Source organism: Leptonychotes weddellii, chromosome 5, assembly GCF_054177405.1.
Source record: "Leptonychotes weddellii isolate Sample4059 chromosome 5, ASM5417740v2, whole genome shotgun sequence".
Lineage (NCBI taxonomy): Eukaryota > Metazoa > Chordata > Mammalia > Carnivora > Phocidae > Leptonychotes > Leptonychotes weddellii.
The window spans coordinates 70,711,959-70,727,353 of record NC_138373.1 but is presented as its reverse complement, the minus strand read 5'-3'; the positions used below and the strand labels follow the sequence as shown (position 1 = coordinate 70,727,353).

The 15,395-nt window shown below is 36.9% G+C and overlaps 1 protein-coding gene across 2 annotated transcripts in view; it reads left to right on the top strand.

The window, feature by feature from the left end:
- The first annotated feature begins 6,177 nt into the window (after positions 1-6,177).
- FERRY3 (FERRY endosomal RAB5 effector complex subunit 3) overlaps positions 6,178-15,395 on the top strand; it is a 33,396-nt gene continuing 24,178 nt past the window's right edge. The window contains exons 1-3 of one of the 2 annotated variants that reach the window (XM_081821076.1): positions 6,178-6,659; positions 11,002-11,101; positions 11,204-11,325. In XM_081821076.1, the coding sequence (XP_081677202.1) occupies positions 11,015-11,101; positions 11,204-11,325 (209 nt within the window). In that variant the 5' untranslated portion in view covers positions 6,178-6,659; positions 11,002-11,014. The remainder of the gene's footprint in view (positions 6,660-11,001; positions 11,102-11,203; positions 11,326-15,395) is intronic. The other variant, XM_081821074.1, reaches the window with a different exon arrangement.

Sequence of the window (15,395 nt, the reverse complement as noted above, 5' to 3'; positions counted from 1 at the left end):
AAAAAAAAAAAAAGAAGGAATTGAAAGGGAAAAGGAAACAATGTTGCAGATCACCAAAGGGCCAGCAGAGATTAGAAGCTGCAGCCTTATGGAGATCAGAAGAATCCAAGTATGGCAGGCAGAAGACTGATAGCGGAAGCAGAATGGAGTAGAGGGGACAGAGGGGCTAACACATCGCTGCAGTATATGGGTAAACAGTATTTCAGTCACCTGAGAAGAATAACTGGACCATCAGGAAAAAGGTGAAATAGCATAATGTTTACAGTAATACCGATTACCTTGGTTATGAAGGAATGAGCTCCATTTACTGTAAACGGACCTACTAGATATTTCAGATGCTAATATATTTAAATGACGAAACTTTTTCCTTAACCACCTTTTGATGAAGATCTTTTAAAAATGTAGTACAGGGGACCTGGCTGGCTCAGTAGGAGCAGTGTGTGGCTCTTGATCTCAGGGTCATCAGTTCCAGCCCCATGTTGGGTGTAGATTACTTTAGATAAAGATAAATAAACTTTAAAAAAATTTTAAATAAGGAATGTAGTACACATTTCCTTGCTTTCTTAAACACAGTATATAAAATTCAGTTCTAACTCTTGAGGACCCCGAGTCATTACTCTAAATATAAGTGATTATACCTTTACGTGATACAGTGAGGCACAGCTACAAGGAAGGACTGTCTGTCCCATCACTGCAGATGCAGTACACTGCAGAGATGTACTGAGTATGCTGCTGTTATATAAGGAATTTCCATTGTGGAGGACCATTGCCCCTGATAACAGAGCTGTACTTTAATGGATGTACTTGCCTGGTAGAGGAGATTCTGATGGCCTACTAAAATAAAGTGTGTATGACTGTGAATCCCTACTGTGTGGAGTAATTCTGTTTTCTTCTGTGTTTCCTTTTCTTGTCTACTGTCATAGGATCTATTGCTTGTCATCTTGTTCTGTTTTCAGCCTCTAAAAACCTTATATGGTTTTTTCCTAATCACAGCTGTGTCTTTGCTATTGCACTAATTTTTTAAAATAATGAGAAGTAAGCTTGGCTAGATGAGGAAAGCTAAACAGAGCCAAATATTGGCAAAATTGTGAAGTTGGCTATTTATTTTTGGTGGTGCCCTATCTTCCATTTCAGTATTGTCTTCTCAGGTCTCTTTGTATTCATCCATTCATCAAATGTGTACTGAGCTTCTGTTAGATATCAGATATTGTGTTAGGCACTTGGGGATAAGCAGAAAGAAAATAAGACACAGTTCTTACCTTCTCAGAGTTTATAGACTGTCAGCAGACAGATATTTAAAATTAAGTGCAGTGGGGCACCTGGGTGGCTCAGTCGGTTAAGCATCTGCCGTCAGCTCAGGTCATGATCTCAGGTCCTGGGATCGAGCCCCATGTGGGGCTCCCTGCTCAGTGGGGATCCTGCTTCTCCCTCTCCCTCTGCTCCTCCCCCACTCATGCACACTCTGTCTCTCACTCTCAAGTAAATAAATAAAATCTTTAGAAAAATAAAATAAAATTAAGTGCAGTGAATGTGATAAGTGCTATGGTACAGGACAGTGCAAGGAGAGCACAAAGCAGGTACACCTATTCTAATCTAGAGAACTTCAGGAAAACTTCCCACAGGAAAGAGAAAGTGAGTTGAGACCTGAAAGATTAGTTGGAAATAGGTAGGTGGAAGGTATGAGGTGGGAGAGGAGAAAAATAATACCCTAGGTAGAGGGTATAAATATAAAGGTTTGGAGGTGAGAGAGCCCATGGCACATTAGAAAAACTGAAAGTTGTTCAGAATGGCTAAGAAAGAGAGTTGCAGGCCATCTTGAGTTCTGTCTTTATGCCAAAGGTAATGAGCAGCTTTAAAAGAGTTTAGTAGAGGAGTAAGATGATGATCATATTTGCACTTCAGGAACGTCAGTTCAGTGCATTAGCGTGAAGAGTTTATCCTGCAAGGGAGAAATATTGGAATAAGTTAGAGGACTGTTGTAGTTAGGGAAGAAATTATGAAAGCTTAGTCTAGAACAATGGTAGTTAAAATGGTAAAGAGAAGATAACAAATGACTTTTCATTCATATATTTGTTTATTCAGCAAATACTTTGTGTGGATCCTGTACTAGGCATTGGGGATGTATCAACATAACAAATCTGGTCCTTATTCCCATGGAACGGTAGTGAAGAAGACAGTTAATAAGTACATAAATTATAATTTTAAAAATGTTATTAAGGAAATAAGTAGGGTACTGTCATGGAGAACCATGAAGGGGGTTATAAACCTAATTTATATAGGATTAGAGAACTCTTCTCTAAGGTGTTAATATTTAAGCTGAGACATGAAAGATAAAAGATCAATTGGCTCAGATTTCTTGCTTGGACAACTGAGGGAATGGTGGAGTGGTGGCTCCCTTCACTTGAGCTCCCTTCACTTGAGAAGCAAGTTACAGCATAAAAATGATGGCTTCAGTTTATACCCTTTAAATGTGAAGTGCCTACAAGAGGCACCCATGTGGAGATGTCTCATAAGCACTTAGCTGTGTACACCTGGCACTCAGGAAAGATGATTGGATTGGAGCCATGGGTATGGGAGTCATTCATACATAGATGAGTTTTGAAGTCATGGAATGAATGAAATTGCCCAGGGTGACTATGTAGAAGGAAAAGAGTACATGCCTGTCCAGAATCCCAATGAAACCCTGCATTAGAATTGTCTGTTGACTTACCTGTATCTCCTGCTTGTATGGATAGCCACCTGGAAATGTTTAGTGTATTCTCTATTATAGCTCTGGTACGTAGCCCAGTGCCTGAAAATAACAGAGCTTTGGTATGGGTTGGATAGATGGGATAAGTAGATGGCAAAAAAAAAAAAAAAAAAAAAAGATGGATGAATATACAAGTAAATGAACACACTAACACTTAAGGGATGAACAGAGGAAGAAGAACCTGCAAAGGGAAGAGAGGAATTGGCCCAGGAAGTAGAAAGAAGACAGAAGATTATGGCTTCATGAAAGTTGAGAAAAAAGAGGTGCCAAGAAGGAGGGAATAGTTCATATGTCAAATGCTTCCAAGAAAATGAAGTGAGGGAAAGTCTCAAAAATATCCATTAGGTTTATCAGGTAATCTTTATCTGCAGCAAGGTCAGTTTTAATGGATTGGTGGGACTGAAACTAGATTTCAGTGACTTTAAGAATGTGTGGGAGTATTAAGGAAGGCACGTACTGCATGGAGCACTGGGTGTTATACGAAAACAATGGATCGTGGATCACCACATCAAAAACTAATGATGTATGGTGACTAACATAACATAATAAAATTTTAAAAATTAAAAAAAAAAGAATGTGTGGAGTGTGGAAATAGAATGAGTATAGATAACTCAAGAAGCTTGGTTGCCTAAAGAAGAATGATGAGACACTTGCAAAATGAAAACACAAGATCAGAGGTTTGTTTATGATGGTATCAATGAAGACTAGAAGGGATAGAATCCAGAACTCAAGTAGAGAATCTTGACCGGGAGGAGGTACATTTCTTCTGTTATGGCAGAAAGGAAGAAGAAAAGGATGGATATAGATTCTGAAAATTTTACTGCTTTAGTAGCAGAAAGTTGAGGACATTTTCTTCTAACTGCTTCTACTCTATCTGGGAAATAAAAACAGGCCATGTGTTTAGATGAAGTGGGGAACTGATGACACAGTTGGATGTTTGAGGAGAGAACTGACCAGAAAAAGATAGGATTTCCAGGCATCATTGAAGGGAAAAGTTAGAGTAGCACCAATCTGTCGTCATAAACTTTACAGTTTTGTAGTTTTTCTGCTGCAGCATTCTATAGCCTGACTGCAGGCATAGAGAAAAGGAATAATACTAGAGTTTTGTTAGGTGGGCAAGAGAAAGAACATCAGTCAAGGGGGTTGAGGATTTTGGCAAGAAAATATTTGAATGCTGGACCATTCTCTAAACTACTTAGGGAAGAAAGTGAAGCTGGGTGGGACCTAATGGCTGATAAAATATAAGAAAGTAGAAGGGTCTGTGCAGTGGAGATCCTGATGATTTAAAGAACTCATTGCCTGGGAGTAATTGAATGTGAATCTTGGTTGGAGGTTATAGTCAGACTGAATGTTTCAGTTTCAGAGGCTGAGCTGTTCCTGGGGATGACACAGAGTGGGGGACTCAGGGGGAGCAGAGGACTTAGTAAAGATAAGTTCAGGGAGGGGCGCCTGGGTGGCTCAGTGGTTAAGCGTCTGCCTTCAGTTTGGGTCATGGTCCCAGGGTCCTGGGATCGAGCCCCGCATCGGGCTCCCTGCTCCACGGGAAGCCTGCTTCTCCCTCTCCCTCTGTCCCTGCTTGTGTTCCCTCTCTCGCTGTGTCTCTCTCTGTCAAATAAATAAAATCTTAAAAAAAAAAAAAAAAAGATAAGTTCAGGGAAGCAAGAGGCAGGGCACTGGATTGGGTTACCCACATTGACATCCAGGTAACCCAGGCTGATGACAGGAGGTGGAACAGAGAGGAAGTCTGTGGTGTGAACTCAGGGCCAAAGCTTTATGCGGGAAGGTAGAGGTGGAGAAATAATGGCCTGGACATTAAATAGTTTTCTTTTTGCAGGCCTTTACTCAATGCCCCCATTCCCGTCAGCCATCACAGTTCCTTTCCTAGCATCCTCTCTCCTGAGGGGTTGGTATGAGTTAGGTTAGGGGAAAACTCTGTTTAGTGCTTCTCATGTAGGTAGTTTGTACCTATTGGTAAGGCTTGCTCTAGGCCAAGTGTTAAATTGATGCTGCTGGTTACTGTTGTTAGCTGATCTGATTTGTGAGGTTCCTGAATATTTGGTACTATGTATGGGCAAGCAGATCTCTATGATCTCTCACGGGCTCCTTCCTACAAAGTTTTAGCCTGAACCTGAAGTGAATTTTGAACTGAGCTTAAGTCACATGGGCTGCTTATAATTCCTAGAGCAGTTAGCAGAATGTGCTTTCAAGTTTTCAGAGGCATTAGAGCAGATGAAATCCATGTTCAAGATTCAGCTAGTCACCTTAAACTCTTCCCTCCTGATCTGGCAATTGATTGAAGTATAAGTGAAAGGTAAGGGATAAAGGTTTACCTGTTGATTGACCGATTTGAAGATACCTATTTCTGGGATATGTCCACTTGCTTTAGTTTTAGGTAAATTATTACTCTGAGTTATGTCCTCATCGATTATAGTTTTTATTTTCATTGGCAAGGAAAGGGAAGAATTCAGATTGTTCTTTTTTTATAGGTGTCTGTCTACAAAGATCAGTAATGGAAAAAACATTGAGTTCTTTGTGTTATTTCCACTTTTGCCATTAAATTGTGTAATCTTTGACAAAGAACTGCTCAGCCAGTTTTCTCTCCTATAAAGCATTGTGTCTTTCTGATGTATTGACATATCTCAGGTCCTTGGGACAGGCATCCGTACCTCCCCAATGGATATGTGTGCATACTTCCTTGGATGGATCCTTGTGTGTGTTGAGGGTATCCCTATTTTGCCTCTCTCCATGTTTCTGTTTTTCTTGTTTATCAGTGTTTACTCAGTCCCTTATCATTTTTTTAAAGATTTTATTTATTTATTTGAGAGAGAGAATGAGAGAGAGAGAGAGCACATGGGGGGGGAGGGTCAGAGGGAGAAGCAGACTCCCTGCTGAGCGGGGAGCGTGATGCGGGACTCAATCCTGGGACTCCAGGATCATGACCTGAGCCGAAGGCAGTCGCTTAACCAACTGAGCCACCCAGGCACCCAGTCCCTTATCATTTTGATAGCTACTGTTTTCATATTCTTAAAAGCATATTCTTAAAAGATTTCATATTCTTAAAAGCATTTTAAGAAGAAAGAATACTAGAAAATCAAAATAATTGCGTAGGTTTATCCTGATGTAAAATCCTACACATGAATTGGATTTTCAGGGTCATTGCATCACTAAACATGTGAGTATATATGTAACCTCATTTTCTAAATGTATATCCTATAAAACCTTTTTTAGCAATGTATTTTTAATAATGAGAAGCTTTTTTTTTCTAATTATAATAATATAAAGAAAGTTAAGGTCATCAGAAATCCTACATTCCTGAAATAGCTACCATTAGCATTTTGTTGATCATCCCTTTGTGTGTGTGTGTGTTTTACAGAAATGTTATTCTGTAATTTTACAGAAATGTTAAAATTCTGTTATTTTACAGGAATGAGATCATAGCACCCTTAATTTTTTTTTCAATTATGAACACTTCCTATCCCTTCCTCCATATTAGTACACCCTCCTCATTCCTACCTCCAGGTAATTCATATTACATCTTAGTTTATACCTTTCCATCTTTTTGTATACTCAAATAATCCTATATAACCTATATATACACATATATAAATAGAAGGTCTCTATCCTTGTCTGATGTACAAAAAAAATTCATAATATATGTACTCGTCTAATAGTATAGTAAATGAAAATGCCGTGTCATGATTTAAGAATGTCTGTGTGTCATCTTGTAGACCACGTTAGAGCATGCAAGGCCTGAAGAGCCCAGCTGGGATGAAGATTTTGCAGATGTGTACCATGACCTAATCCATTCTCCAGCCTCTGAAACTCTCCTAAATTTGGAACATAATTACTTTGTTAGTATCTCAGAACTGATTGGCGAAAGAGATGTGGAGCTGAAAAAATTACGAGAGAGGTATTTCAGATTTCTTGCACTATCATAATTAAATGTCACATTGTCAGATACGATGACTGCAGAATAATTGGTTTACATTTAATTGTAAAATTGAAAAATAGAAAAAAGTTCTCTAATATTGGAAATTAATTTTCTTGTGTGTTTCAATCTGTAATTTCAACTAGGAAGTCATCACACAGGCTTATAAAACTTCTCAAGTGATTTACCTGAATAAATTATGGTGACTTTATATATTATTTCTAATCTTTATATATTATTTCTAAGATCTAGGCACTGTGCAAAATGCTTTAGATGATGTCTTAGCCTGTTCAGGCTATAACAAAATACCATAGACTAGGTGGCTTAAACAAGAGAAATTTATTTCTACCAGTTCTGGAGGCTTAGTAGTTCAGGATCAAGGTGCCAGCAGATTTGGTATCTGGAAGACCTGTCTCCTGGCTTATAGACAGTGCCTTCTCAATGTGCGCTCCCATGGCCTTTCCTCAGTGTGTGGTCCTGGTGCGTCTCTTCTGGAGAGAGAGTTCTAGATACTAATTCCATCATGAGGGCTCCAACCTCATGACTTCTTCTAAACCCAATGACCTCCGAAGGCCCCACCTCCGAAAATCATCACATTGGGGGTTAGGGTTTCAACATACGAATTTGAGGAGACACAAACATGCAGTCCATAACAGATGGCTTATCTCATTTGATTCTTACCACAGCCCAGCAATTATTACCCCCTTTTACAGATGAGGAAAATAAGTGAAATAACTTGTCTAAGGACAAGCTAGAATTTGAAGTCATAGCTCCACTCAAAAGCTCTTAACCACTGTACCAAGCTCTCTCCCTATTTGGAACCTCTTTAAAACCCTGCCGTTACTAAGTTCATGGTCTCTTTCAGTTCACTTTTGTAAGTTTATTTACATGAGGGGAAAAAATAGCACTAGTATTATTCCAAGACATTTTAATTCATTGCATACAGTATTGAAAACAATGCTTTTGTGATTCATTTTTTTCCCTCCAGAGTAAGTAAAAAATTGCTAGCATTATTTATTTTAAAACATGACTTTCCAGATTGCTTCCTAGCAATTCTATAAAATGTTATAATAATCAGGGTATGCTTCTTCTAGATAATCCATTTTAATCCAGCAGAATCTAATAACATTTATTACCTTAAAAACATTCACTTAAGACTTTAGGTATATGTGGTATTAAGATAATGTTTTGAGTGGCTGATGTGAAATTTCTTTAATTGTAAAAGTATATTAGGACCAAATCACATGTATTTCTTGTGACTGACTTGATAGTCTGTCCCAAAGCTGGTTTGCTCCTGGCTCTCATTTGCTTTGCATTAGAAAACGTTGGGACCAGCAAGATGAGAATAATCTGTTATTTTGAGGGTTGTCATAGTTAGGAAAATTTAAAACGCAAAAATCATAAGCAAATTGATTTAGTAATTTTTTCCTGAGAAATACTCTTCTGCATACCAGATCAGCATTTTTACTATATTGCATAGGTTGGTACATTTTCATAACAGTTCTCCTCTCAACCTTTTGTTTTCCTATCTAGTAAAATACTAGAACATTCCCTGTCAGAAAGAACTTGATATTTTGACATTTGTCACTCCGTATGGGTTTAGCTTTGCTGTTCAGCTGCATTGAGGCAGTTTATTCCTTTCTAGGTGGGATACCTGCAGTATGAGTCGTTGTCACCAGGTAAAGAGTTGAAGCTGTGTCCCTGAGGGAGACAAAAATTTTATTTAGTCCTTTATTATGTAGCCAGTAAAACTGTGACTATATTTTTAGAGTAAGAACAAAATATAGGTTAGATTTATATAAGTATTCTTCCTCTGGGGAAGCTGCATTAATTTATTAATTATCTGCATTTACTGGTACTTCATACTTTTTTTTTCTATTGTGGAATAGTTTTTTTGTAGGAGTTTGGGGTTTTTTTTTTTTTTTGTAAGATTTTTTTAATTTATTTGACAGAGAGAGAGATAGCAAAGAGCAGGAACACAAGCAGGGGGAGTGGGAGTGGGAGAAGCCGGCTTCCCGCTGAGCAGGGAGCCCCATGTGGGGCTCGATCCCAGGACCCTGGGATCATGATCTGAGCCGAAGGTAGACGCTTAACAACTGAGCCACGCAGGTGCCCTGGTTTATGTTATTTTTTGAAATGTCCTTTGGTCAAATCTCTTGATGGGGTTTTGCTTTTTTTTTTTCTTTGTAAACATAAACAATATTTAAATACATTTATTTTTTTTTCTTAAGATTTTATTTATTTATTCGACAGATAGAGAGCATAAGTAGGCGGAGTGGCAGGCAGAGGGAGAAGGAGAAGCGGGCTCTCCGCTGAGCAGGGAGCCAGATGTGGGGCTCGATCCCAGGACCCCAGGATCATGACCTGAACCGAAGGCAGCCGCTTAACCGACTGAGCCACCCCGGCGTCCCTAAATACATTTATTTTGACAACAATTTGTAGTTTATTCTCCACATACCCAAACTGTTAGCTTGAAAGGGAAAAATAAGCTAGGTTCCTCTTGAGGTAGGTGATTGTTGTAAAGGTTAACAGTATAACTTAAGACAAGTTAGACTTCACTGATAGCTATGGAAGTTCACCCAATTCATTTACCCAATGCATGAGCAGAAGTGACACATTTTCTTATTTCTCTTTTCATTTTAATTCCACTTTACATCTTTAAAAGACAGTTTCTTAGCACAGTATAATAATTTTTTCTGTTTTGTTCTGTTATAGCAGACTGTTATAATCGTTTTTTCTAAGTGTCTTCAAGATAATGTTCAGGTTGTTAGAATTATCACACCTGACATACTGAGCCAATACCTAGTTAGATAGAACTAGAAATATAATAAAATTTCCTTTCATCTTAATCCGAGAAAATGTATATTGTATCATTAACTGTATCATTAGCTCTTGCATTTCTGACACATTTAGGATGAAATGTTCGTGCAATTTCTTTTGTTGAATTATTTATTAGTCTTTTTTTCCTCACTGTTAATTTGCTGCTGTTAGCACACCAGATTTAAGATACAAAAATTTGAAGATACTCATTTATTGATATTTAAAGATACTAAATCTTTAAAACTTAAAAATGGCAATGATACTTTTTATCCACTAGAGGGAACATGCATAATGTAAAATATTAATCTATTTATATCAAAGTTTGTATTTATAATTGTCGCAGTTATTTCTGCTTTAATTAAAAATTTTACTTGCAAGCACCTGGCCCCCAATAGTTATAAAAAGTTATTGGGGTCACCTTCATTAGAATTAATTGAGGACTAAATGGTACTGAATATTTAATACTAGGAGGTAAATACAGAAATGTATAAATAAATGTATAACATATAAATGAGTTTTATTTATCACATACATATAAGTGTCTTAATCAGTTGTTATAAGTAAGGATAAATGCTCTTACATTAATTAGACTGATAGTAAAATCCTTTTCCTTTATGTCTTTATTTCATTCTTTTCACATTTGTTTGAAATATATTTTAGAACAAACTTTTTAAATACATTTATATTAGAAGATAATTTTTTAATTTGAAAATTTTTAAGAACTTATTAAAACATACAGAAAAGACAACAAACTGTAGGTGTACAATTCAGTAAGTTTTTATAAAGTAAGCACACCCATGTAATCATCACTCAGCCTCAGAAATGGAATATTTCCAGCACTGCAAAAGGCTCCCCCGGGTCTTCTTGTCATAGCCCATCTCTCCCATAAATAACTGGTATCTGAACTTCTAATACCAGTGATTAGTTTTTCCTGTGGGAAAACCATGTTTAATTTCTGCACAAATGAAGAAGGTAAGGCTAAAACATACTTTAGAATGTATCTTATATTCCTCTATAAGGAGAACTTTGTGACTTAATACCAGTTTAATTCTTAGAACCTAATTGACAGCTTCGGGGATACTATAAGCTAACTTTCAGAGCTTGAAGTCACTTTAACTCCTGTGCGTATAAGTAGAAAATGTATTAAAGCTGGAGTCAGAGTATCTTCTTTGAGGAAATCTGCAGATGAGAAAGGAGTCTAGTTTCAAGCATTAGTCATGGAAATTGAAAGATTGCCTAGATTTTGACTGCTTTCACTTATGTGAAGCTTAGATCAAGATCTGGCTGTACAAATGACGCGTTATATGACATTATCATTATTCCCACATACCCATTTCCAGGGCTTCAGAGTGATTTCTAGGTATTACACTTGCTCTGCCTGGACATCTTCCTATAAAAGAAAAGATTTTATTTTCACTTCGTAGAGATTGTTTAATGAATCTGGAATGGCCATACCCCTTAAAGATATCATGAATATTATCTCATCTGCTCATTTATGTTTTAGACAAGGCATCGAAATGGAAAAGGTGATGCAGGAATTGGGTAAATCACTGACAGATCAAGATGTAAATTCACTGGCTGCTCAGCATTTTGAATCCCAGCAAGTAAGTGAAGTGCAATGATTTTTAGATACACAGTTGCATTTTCTTTCACTTATGTTTGTAAAAAAAAAAAAATTGACCACTTGGTGTACTCTCTCTTTTGAGGACTTAGAAAATAAATGGTCAAATGAATTAAAACAATCAACTGCGATCCAGAAGCAAGAATATCAGGAATGGGTGATAAAACTTCATCAAGACCTAAAAAACCCTAACAACAGCTCCCTCAGGTATTAATCATCTATTGTTCTTGTTAGATGAAAGTTCATTGTTAGTAAGAGTTTTTATGTATTATAAAATTGAATCTTTTAGTTGTAGCTATTTTTAAGTTACCAATGACAGTTCAAGATAATTTTATACTTCTAACACCTTTGGTATTATCTGGATTTGTGTGGGTTATTTGGGAGGGGGGTAAATTGGTTGGCTTAAAATAGTGATTTGCCCCCTTAGAACTTAGCTATAAATCTCTTAGGTGTGTATATCTAAGTATCCCAAGTACAAACTCTTGTTCATTTTAAATTGGTTTCTGTTCAGTGCAATAAGCATTGGTTGAATGCATCTTAAATGCCACGCACTCTCTAAGCAGAAAATCAAAGATGCCTATGCATGTGGAGCTTATATTCTAGAGAGACTGACCTATAAATAAGATAATACTGTGTAGAATGATATGTGCAGTCAGAGAAGCATGTGCAAGGTAGAAAAGGAGTATATACACAACTAATGAATCATTGAACACTACATCAAAAACTAATGATGTACTATATGTTGGCTAATTGAACTTAATAAAAAAAAGAAAGGAGTACAGAAGACTTCTGTAATTCATAACTTGTACAGTACCTGATGGCCTAAATGCATTGTATTTCATATGTTGCCCTAGAGCTTGACAGTGCTTATGTTTTTTCCTGGCTGTATACTCATATGTTTGAGAATTTCTTTCTTTCAAATCTTCAAGTATATTCAACGGGAAATGTACTTAGAACAGTATGATAATCCTGTTTCCAGCAGTTGCCTGGAATCTGCTCCAAACATTTAGAAATAGCATTTTATTTGTGTAATGTCAGTCTCCCCTCTAGTCTTGCCTTGGAGACAAAACCCATGTGTGTTTTTTCTACTGTTATACCCAGATCCTTGCCAAGTGTCTACCTCTTCACACTGGCACATAAGACATGCTCAGTAAATATTTATAGGATGGGTGGACAAATAGGCAGATGGATGAATTATCATTTAGCTGTTTACCTGATATCTCTATCACCTCTTATCCAAATATTATAATCTGTCATTTGCCTTATTTTCCCAAGACAACACCTTAGAAATATTTAAACAAGTTTTTATGATTAGAAATGGGGTAACATCCTTGACACTGACATATTTGACTATACTCCTCATTTCAAATAAAAATAATGAACAAAAAATTTAAAAAAATAATGAGCACAATACAAAGGGAGAGGTGTGCAGAAAGAAGGGTTGGGAACATCTGTATCCTATAATGTGTAATGATGTTTCTCAAACTGCTGGTTACAGTCTGCCAGGACCATTCTAGATTCTTTACTTTCCAGTCAGACCTTTAAAAATCGCAATAAAGGGTCACCTGGGTAGCTCAGTCGTTAAGCAACTGCCTTCGGCTCAGGTCATCCCAGGGTGCTGGAATCAAGCCCCACATCGGGCTCCCTGCTCCACAGGAAGCCTGCTTCTCCCTCTCCCACTCCCCCTGCTTGTATTCCCTCTCTCGCTGTGTCTCTGTCTGTCAAATAAATAAATAAAATCTTTTAAAGAAATTAAATAAATTTAAAAAATCGCAATAAAATGAGATCGAATGCAATGGAATGGAACAGAGTATGGCAGAGTAGAATAAGGAAAAAATATGAGAGCACATCATACATGAAGCTTTCTATAAATAAATGTGTGTATTAAGCCAGAATGTAAAGTATATACTGTATGTTTTGGTCAGAGATGTGGAGAGTCTGGTGATGGGCATTAAGGAGGGCACATGATCTGATGAGCACTGGGTGTTATACGCAACTAATGAATCATTGAATACTACATCAAAAACTAATGATGTATTATATGTTGGCTAACTGAACTTAAAAAAAAAAAAAGGAAATGTGGAGAGTCACTGATTTCGGGAAGCTAAGAAAGCCCCTTGTTATAAACATTATCTCTCGCTTTGCTGCTGTAGTTTCAGAAATTCACTCTGTAGAATCAATTCCATTGTGTACATATTGGCCTCTAGCTGATGCTGGGTTTACAAACTAAGTATTCCTAGGAAAGAATGTTTTTACTGTGACTTTGTCAGTTTTGCTTTTCTTTTAATAGCAGCTTCCTTGGGCAGCAGAAACTTGTTTTCAACTCAACTCCGTATAGAACTCCATAAGAAGTTGATAAAAGTGGCATTTTATTTTTAGCCATTATTTTTGCTTTTTTTTAAAAAAAGTCAGGCCTACTGAAGGGTAAATTATGCAAATTAAAATTTACCTCTTTTAGGTTTACATTTTGATGAGTTTTGACAAACTTAACTGTCATGAAATCATCACTGCAATCAAGATATAGCATTTCACTTCTATACCTTTATAACTCATTCCTTTCTCTTTCCCAGCTCCTGGCAACCTGCTCTGATTTCTGTCCCTGAAGTTTTGATTTTTTTTCAGACTGTCTTATAAATAGAATCAAACTGTTATGTAGCAGTTTGTGTCTTGCTTCTTTTACTTATCATAATGCTTTTTATTCATGTTGTTTCATTTATGAATGGTTCTTTTCTTTTTATTACCCAGTAGTATTCTAGAAATTTTATAGTTAAGATTTATATGCATAAGTCATGATGTATTATTTCATATATATTATCTAAGTAAATATGTCTACTATAAAATAATGAATAAACATATATATATATATATATGATGGTGTATAGTTTTGTTTTTCTTATGATATCTTCATTTGGTTTTGGCATCAGGGTAATGGTGGTATCATAAAATAAGTTGGTGGTCTGCTGATGACCCTGTCAAAGGAGTTGATATCTGTGATCATCAATTTGACATCATATTTTTATTTCTAGTACTTTAATTTCCTTTCTCTCTTTGCTTAAATTCCTTATGTGTCCTTGTGTATTGTTTTCCAATAGATCTTTTAGCATATTGATCATCATTATGTGAAAGTCTTTTTCTTTTATGCCCAGTATCAGGGTCATCTCTCAGTCTGTGTCTGTTGATTGCTTTATCTCTTGACAATGGGTTATTTGTTTCTTTTGCTTGCTTTTTTGGGTCTCTCTTTTTTAAAAGATAAATGCTTGTTGTGTGTATTAGAAGAGACTAAGGTAAATAATATTTATGTCCAGAAATGAACAGGCCATTAATGTGAAGGTCATGCCACCCTAGTCAGTAGTTGAGCTGAGTTTGGTTTTTGTTCCATCAGTGATACCACAGGCTTCATTTTCTACTGTAGTAAGCTGCTGCTACTTTGTATTTAGAATGGGGCTTTGGGTTCTAGAGGGTTTTTTCCTGTCATTCTGTTCCATCCTCACTTTCAGGAGTCTTTGTAGGCTTGTGCCACAGCATGAGGTCTCTATGCTGTTGCTCTACCCCTGAGGAATAGACTGTTGTTGTTTGTGACTTGGTGCTAGATTCATAGTTGGGGGTGGGGAACAGGTCTCTGTTGTCTTTGTCCAGCTTCAGTCTTGGGCAAGCCCTGTATCTCTAGAGCTTGGGTTGGAGCATTCTTAGCATTTCTACCTGTGCCACTCAAGGGGCTCCCTTGTCTCCTGGACTGCCTCCAGTGTTTTCTTGGAAATACCTGGTGGAGACCAGTGGAAAAGAGTTTGCAAGTACATGCAAACCTCCCTCGTGCCTGAGGCTCATAGCTATTCTAAATTTACATGCTAGCCCACACTTGGCCTTTAAGAATTCATTAAAATTTTAGCGATTTCTTTTTACCTCTTTACATTACAGCAATTCATTTCTGCCATGCTCTGCCAAAAATGAAAACTGTGTCTCCTGTCTGTCCTTGGAGGGGTGTGTTGCATTTTAGAATTGAGTTTACTTGGTTGCCATGTTACCTCAAGTTTCAGAAAAGTTAGGATTTTATAGATTATCTGGCTTTTTCTTGTTGTTAGAGAAGGAGCAGCAATCTCTTGTGGCTTTTCAAATCCTACAATGAGGATGGTTTATTAATATAAATTTATTTTTAAGTTTAAATTTGCCATATATCCTAATGAAGTTAGTGAGACTAATGAGACTCTTTGGAATAACCCCAAACATGTGGTCCAAAATGACTATTATAGACTTATATCATCTTCAGCATACCACGAAAT